The 7976-nt window shown below is 29.3% G+C and overlaps 2 protein-coding genes across 2 annotated transcripts; both read right to left on the reverse strand.

Moving 5' to 3' along the window:
• Positions 1 to 5467: 5467 nt before the first annotated feature.
• On the reverse strand, positions 5468 to 7438 carry LOC107867696 (probable carboxylesterase 120). The gene is made up of 2 exons (XM_047406001.1): positions 6728 to 7438; positions 5468 to 6101 (listed from the first exon to the last, which is right to left on the reverse strand). Exons 1-2 carry the CDS (start codon positions 6741 to 6743, stop codon positions 5638 to 5640), a joined length of 480 nt encoding a protein of 159 aa, XP_047261957.1. The 5' UTR covers positions 6744 to 7438; the 3' UTR covers positions 5468 to 5637.
• LOC124895577 (carboxylesterase 1-like) lies at positions 6813 to 7247 on the reverse strand. Its single transcript, XM_047406000.1, has one exon. The coding sequence runs from the start codon at positions 7245 to 7247 to the stop codon at positions 6813 to 6815; it is 435 nt and encodes a 144-aa protein (XP_047261956.1).
• Positions 7439 to 7976: the final 538 nt, after the last annotated feature.

Consider the following 7976-nt stretch of genomic DNA (forward strand, 5'->3'; position numbering starts at 1 on the left):
CGTAATCATTATTATATATGGGTGATAGTAGATAGTATGACTAAGTTAGCTAACTTTTTGCCTGTCAAGACTATGGACTTAGTAGAAGAATATGCCAAACTTTATATCGCAGAGATTGTTTGATTGCTCCCTTGTCTATTATTTTAGATAGATGTACTACTTTATATTTTATTTCTAGAAGTCTTTCTAGAAGGATCTTGGTACTCGAGTAGATCTCAATACAACTTTTCATTCACAGAAAAATGGGTAGGAGAGAAAACTATTTAGACCTTAGAGGATATGTTGAAGGATTGTGTGACCAATTTCAAAGGTAACTGGAATGACCACTTCTCTTATTGAGTTTACATATAAAGATAATTTCCATTCCAACATCTAGATAGCTTCCTTTGAGGCTCTTTACGGGTAAAGGTGCAGATCTCTTTTTAGTTGGCTCAAAGTAGGTGAAGCTATATTTGTAGGTCCATATTTAATTTATCAGACTATTGAGAAGGTTCAAGGGATTTGAGAAAGGTTGAAGACAACTCAGCATAGCCTTAAATAGTACTTTGACGTAAAAAGAAGGAATCTTGAATCTGAAATTGATGATTGGGTATTCCTTAAGGTCTCACCCATAACAGGGGTTATGAGGTTTAGTAAGGATGAGAAACTTAGTCCCCAATATATTGGTCCCTATCAAATTATGAGAAAGATTGAGAAAGTAGCCTACAAGTTAGAATTGCCCGCAGAGTTAGCTGTACAGCCTGTGTTCTATGTATCATTATTGAGGAAATGTATTATTGATCCATCACTTATTATTCCCTTAGAGAGTTTTTGAGTAAAGTATAGTATTTTTTATAAAGATGTGCTAATTGGGAGAATGCGGCTTCAGAAAATCCAAGTCCTAGAACTACTCTGCCACCATAGGACTAGAATCATTCCTCCGATTAGGTAGACTTTTTGCCCCAGATGGACCAGTAATGGATTCACATCAGACAAATTTTATACCCTTGGAAAGATATAGGACAACCCTTCTAACTGGTATTTTACATTGGATATCATGAGGCTCGCGTGATGTATGTAGATTGTAAAAAACTCCTATGTTTCAACTTTAACTTATATTAAACGTTTATAATCTCACAGATTTATGGCTCATATATGTTTTAGCTTTCATTACAGAAAATGATCTATGTTTTACAACTTTGACTTATTCATTCTCAAATGCTTACACTTTTTTTAGATTTCAGCCGTGTTTTCATGACGTTTATAACATTATTTAAAGTTATTTGCATGGTCATATGATCAATACATTCAATAGCATTGACTGCATACTTTTCTTCTGTGTAATATTTTATTATGATATAGATTCAGGTGCCCCCTCCCAGACTCGTGGCTAGATAACTCAGCAGGATTTCATGTAATATGTGTGAGTCCTCATTATTTAAGGACCTTGTATTAATTTAGTTTGCTAGTTTGATTTTAGAGTTTTACTTTAGTCGGTTTAGAGTTAGTCGGGGTCTTGTCCTAGTAACTAATTTTTATCAGTAGAGACTATCAGACATTAGATAGTTTAGTATGTTTGGATTTTCAGATGATCAAATATTATGTTTTTTCCATAATTCTTATAATAAAGCTTCCACTCAGAAAATTTAAGTTTTAATCTTAGCAACATGTCAATACTAAGAGTTCGCTTTGCATCACTTGAGGTCCTAAGTACCAAGTCACACCTAGGATGTAGACTCGAGTTATGACACTTATAGACACTTGAAATATATTTGGAAGAAACAAGAAAAATTCTCTTCTTGCCTCACTAATTTGTTTTCTACTTTTTTTCTTTCATGTTGTTTAAATTTATTTTATAACAAATATCATTATTTTATTCACTATAAGTAGACTTTGAATTTGGACTACTCGTATTAAATTTAATACTCTAGTTTTTTTTTTTAATATTTTCTAATTAATTTTTTTATTTATCCCACGAACTGACCCAACCCAACATCACATGCTAGAGGGCTTACTAGAGAAGGAAAAAAAAAGGATAACTTACATAAATCCTTGAATGTTTAAGTGCTATAACACTTTGTTCTAACAATTTGTTAAATTACATCATATCCCAGATTTTTAAATTTGTGTTATAACGTGATACATATCATTAGTGATACATTTAAAATAGGAAAGATTTTTATTTTAAAAAATAACGGATTCAATTATTACGGGGGGTAAAATTATGCATAAATCGTGAAAATGATAAATCTGGGTTCAGATGTATCATAATGATACATTTGATTCCAGATATATCATAATGATTTATCTGGTTCCAGATGTATCACAATGATTTCTCTGGTTCCAGATGTATCATAATGATACATCTCATAAAAATACTCACTAATCATTAAAAATTCAATATCACACCAAAATAAATAATTTACATATGTCAAACATAGGTTAAATGTATCAAATATTTATAAATAATTTATAGTTAAATATTTGTTAAATTACATCATATTTCGAATTTTAAATTTGTGATACGTATGTTATAATATGATACATATAATAGGAACTAACGAATTCAATTATTACGGAAAATAAAATTAGGCACAAATCATGGAAATGATAAATATGATTTCAGATGTATCATAATGATACATTTGATTCCAGATGTATCACAATGATACATTTCATAAAATTACTCACTAATCATTAAAAATTCAATATCACACCAAAATAAATAATTTACATATATCAAACATATGTTAAATATGTCAAATATTTATAAATAAACATATGTTAAATTGTATCAGTTGATGATAATTTGGAAGAGATTTTATGGGGTGAAATATTTGGAAAAGAAAATCTTCAAAGATAAAATGATTGCATGCATTAATTGTGGAGTAAAAGTAGGGTGGAGTTTTTATTCATACTAGTTTAGATGTATGCACCTCACACGTGTACCTCACTTTATTGAGTTCAAACGTTGCACAAATCTAGACATACAACCGAATTAAGTTAGATGAGCATCAATCATATATTTTCAATAAGTAAATTGGTTTCTTCGATGGTTATATTTATAGAAGTATTTCCTTAATAGAGTCCTATTTTAGGAGTATTTTTCTATCCTATTAGGAATATTTTTCTAATTGATCAGTACAAAAAATATTAATTGATTTTCCTTTCATATATTTTTGGCGTCCCATATATTTTAGGAGTATAGTTACCATAATAAAAATAATTAAATAATTAATTAAAGAAAATAATGAAAAGATAGTTTTGTATAAAGAAAGGTATTTTAGTGAAGGACAAAAAGTTCAAAACATTTCTTTAAAGGTCTTCACATTTTTAATAGAATATAGATTATAGATTATAAATTATATATATAGATTATAGGTATAGATTATAGTTATAGATATAAATTATAGATTATAAATATAGATGTATCAACAGTAAAATACAAAATTAAAAATTTTAAGTAATTGTTTAAAAGGTAGGAGATTTTGGGTAGTAAATTCTCAAGGGTGTGTTTGGTATGATGGAAAATATTTTTCTATTTCTCTGTTTGGTTATAATATAAATTTGGAAAAAATATTTTCCAAAGGAACTCATTTTTCTCCATTTGAAAGAAAATGACTTACCCCATGGGCCAGGAGAAGTCATTTTTTAGAAATTATTGAGATGTGACTTATGCGAACTTGGAACCAAAATAAATCAAAATACGAATAAAGTAACCAAAATAGATCACTTATTTAATAAGTTACCAAAATAGGCTAAACGTAATAATTTATTACATTTTATACCTTTTTTTAACGATTTGATAGCAGAAGTGTACAGTAAAAAAATTTTAGTAAAACATAGTAATAATTTATTAAGTTTTTTAAAAACTTTTTCACAAAACGTAATAATTTGTTACGTTTTATAAAAAATTATGTAAAACTCAATAATTTATTATGTTTACATGATTTGATATAAAGAAGTGATTTGATAGTACACTAAGTTTTTTTTTTTAAATTATAAATTAAAACTTTATAACTTTTTTAACTTTTATAAATTAAAACTTTTTATTAAGTTTTTTATCAATTTTTTTTTTAAAAAAAATTCATTGCTTCGTTTTGTCAAATCAAGTACCACCTAGCCCACCCTTTTTAACTTTTTCTTTCATAAATCGTATTAAGAAATTACTTTTTAATGAATAAAAAAATAAAAATACGTAGTAATAAATTTATTTTACTAATACGTAATAAAAAATTATATTATTTTCTAAATTTGATCAGATAAATGTATAATTGTTGATGTCACATCTCGTACAAACGGATCGAATGATTAAAAATGTTTAGTTAAATATTATGTTTTAAAAATATATTATATTTTTATTTAGAGGGTCATGCATTCATGTAAATTAAAATTTAGTTAGAAAAAAAAATATTTTCTATTCACCAATCAAACACCATAAAATATTTTAAAAAAAATATTTTTCACTCAATAACCAAACATAAGAAAATAAGCAAAAAATATCAACTTATTTTCTACTAAAATATTTTTTAGGAAAACATTTTTCATGAAATGTATTTTCCATCCTACCAAATACAACTTTAGGTTTGTGATTGTATAATTTATATATATATAAAAAAAAAAAAGCCACCGTTTAAAAATGGACCCCAAAACTATTAGGCCAACTATATTAAATCAAGGGGTAGAACTAAGCGGTTCAATTCAGAAATAAAATAGACAGCTAGATGACAAAATAGACTTCTTTTATTATACATTTTTATTATTTTATTATATAGCCGACTTTTAAGATAAATAAATTATTCTAAGTTTCACGAAAGAAACCTTTATATCCTCCTTTCAAATTCTTTAACCCAATTGGTTTATTTAAAATCAATTAACCTCGTTGGTCTATTTGTCTTCTGCCCTTCCTCCCTCTCTCCTTGTTAAGGAACATTCTCTAGAACTGGTGGAGACTTGCATACAAATGCAATTGAATTATACTTCATCGGTTTATTTTTATATGTCCTAATATTAAAATAGATGTGTAATAATATTTATTTAGTTTAAAAAATTAATAGTTAATTTGCTATTCTATCTTCATTTATCCTTGATACTGAATATTATTTAATATTTAATATGTTTTTTGAAGTATTAAATTTATTATATTTAAAGGGTAATAGTAAATTATTCATATTTTTTATTATTTCTTAAGCTCATCAGTTCACCTTTATTTGTCCTAATATTAAAAATAGATGTGCAACAATGTTTGTCTAGTTTGAAAAATTAATAGATAATTTACTATCTTATCTCCATTTTATCCGTGTTATTGAATATTATTTATTATTTAATACATTTTAAAATATTAAATTTATTATATTTAAAGAATAATAGTAAATTATTCATATTATCTATTATTTCTTAAAAAATGTATCAAGTCAATAGTGAACAAGCAAATATGTATGGAGGCGGTAAAAGTTTTTAGTTAAACTTGTAACGTTAAAGAGAAGGCTGCCATCAAGATTGAGGATTAATGCAGATAAGAAATAGAGAAAATATAATAACTTAAAATAATCTCTCACACGAAGGAGGGTGTAAGCCCCTCTCTTATTTGCACAAAGAAGCACACTTGATTTATTAGAAGGAAATGAAACAAACACACCACCAGCAGGATGGTTCAATTTAATTTTTAGTAGCACATATGAAATCCTTGGTGGCGCCAATTAAAGCTGTTGCCTTTGAGGGTTCAAACCCTTCAATAGCATGATAACCATCTCCAAAGAGCTTGAAAGTTTTTATGCCTTTCTCTTCCATAAAATTTGCAAAGTTGTGTGCGTTATCAACCAGAGGATCTTCAGAGACACCAGTTACAAGAACCGCCCAGCCTCGTGCGACCATATCATCTACATGCTTTGACCCTCTATTAAGAAATGGATTGGAATATTCATGATCATGATCAAGTGTCCCTTTTGGCAGGGACAAGTCGAACATCTTGTCAATTGCGTGTAATGGCAAAAGTTGATCATCCTTTAGCTTCTCTTCAGATTTTGTCCTGTTTTTTCCACTGAAATATGGTTGATGCAAAATTAGCCCTTTGATCTTCACTGGTTCTAGTTCTTTATATGCCGTAGCTGCTACTCGTAACCCTATATGAATGTAGGGGTGATAAAATTAGGTCATAAAATCACGAATCATCCAATTTGCGAACTCTAAACGGAATCTAAACTAATCTCCTTTGTAAGAGTAATGAACATAAATATATACTGAACTGAACAAATTAAATTTAACCATGTGTTCGTATGGAGGATAATATTTTTATATTTCCTCGTGTTTGATTAATCAAAAAATTTGAAAAATAAAATTTCTTCAGAAACAAGCTTCTTAAAAATATGGTAAAGAAAATGACACTAGTAATAAAAGTAGAGAATAAGAAAGTTTATATTATCTCTTCTCCGCTCTAACAACCACCAATCCCCACCCCATCAATGCCTAAACCCAAACCCCCAACCCAACTCTCCATCCCCGCCCAAACCCCACACTCTCACCCCCAACCGCGCCCCACCCCCAATGGCCCAAACCCCACTCCTCGATCCCCTATCCCCTTGACCCTCCCTACCCCTACTTTATACTTATAATTTTCTTTTAAATAACTCATAAGAGTAAATATCAAGTACAAGAAAATAAGTAAAAAATTGTTTATTTTCCTAAAGACATTTTCCTTTTCAACCGAACACACCCCAAATCTTAAATCCAAATATCTCTAATTAATTACCTGCATGATAAGCCATGTTTCCACCGCAACTGGATCCAAAAAGATAGACGTTACTCACATCTGAATATTTTTGGACCCATTCATCTTAAGTTGATTTAATCCAATATAACCCATCCATGGCATCGTCGTAAGCAGCAGGAAGGCGATTTTCAGGGGCCAGATGAAATTCGAGGGCGATAACCATTACCCCAAGGTTTCCAGCAAGTCCTTGACAAAACAAATCCCAGAAAAAACTATGGGCATGGAAGAAAACAAAGCCTCCACCATGGTAGTAGAAAATGACAGGCAATTTTTCGTCATCATGATTTGTAATTATTCGTCGTGGGACGTATATTCGCAGCCATGTTTTTTTGTTGATGTCAAGATCTATATCTTTAGATATAACTAAGGACGTGCCATTGGGATCAGAATTGGCTTGTGTGAGGGGTTCAGGTTTACGTATAATCGTATCACCTGGTAATTCTTCAATGTTAAGAAAGGGATTGTCAAAAGTTGGACGAACAAAACATTGGCTAGCCATAATTATTGATCACACAGATAAGTTGGGAACAAGTATGGAGGAAGTTTGCTATGTATTCAAGCTTAAGTTGGAGGGTTATTATATAAGAGGGAGTTGGGGGCAAGCAAGCTACTCTCCGTTGTCGATGTGCTTTGCTCGGTCATTTTATTATATTATCGCTAATTATGATAAGTTGGGCATCAAGCAAGCTACTTTCTATCGATGTGCTTGCTCCGTCATTTTATTATACTAGTTTAGGTGCACTTGCCTCGCGCGTGTACCTCACTTAATGAGTTCAAACATTACACTAAATAATTTTTTTTTTAAATAATAAAGATGAATACAATAGTTAAATTCAACATATTTTGAATATGTAAAGATGGAAAATTTATTTAATTAAACCTATCCTTTACCGAAAAAAATTCTCAAAGTCGATCGACATTCATTTACCACCTCTAAACTGCAATAAAACAATACGATAATAGAGACATCAAATGATACAGTTAAATCTAACTTTACACTAAAAATTTCTCAAAGTGTCTGACACTCATCTACCACCTGTTAACTATTATAAAATAATACGATAACAGAGATATCAAAATAATATAACTATACTTAATCTTTACACAAAAAAAAATTCTCAAATCAGAGATATCAAAACAATACAATTAAGCTTAACCCTTACCTAATTTTTTTTTCAAAGTAAATGATGACACAATTTACTTTCTTAAATTCATTTTAATTTATGTC

This window comes from Capsicum annuum, unplaced genomic scaffold (genome assembly GCF_002878395.1).
Source record: "Capsicum annuum cultivar UCD-10X-F1 unplaced genomic scaffold, UCD10Xv1.1 ctg82994, whole genome shotgun sequence".
In the NCBI taxonomy this organism is placed as follows: domain Eukaryota; kingdom Viridiplantae; phylum Streptophyta; class Magnoliopsida; order Solanales; family Solanaceae; genus Capsicum; species Capsicum annuum.

Coding starts and splice junctions, on each gene's coding strand:
- LOC124895577 (XM_047406000.1), bottom strand. CDS start 7,247: ATGGCTAGCCAATGTTTTGTTCGTCCAACTTTTGACAATCCCTTTCTT.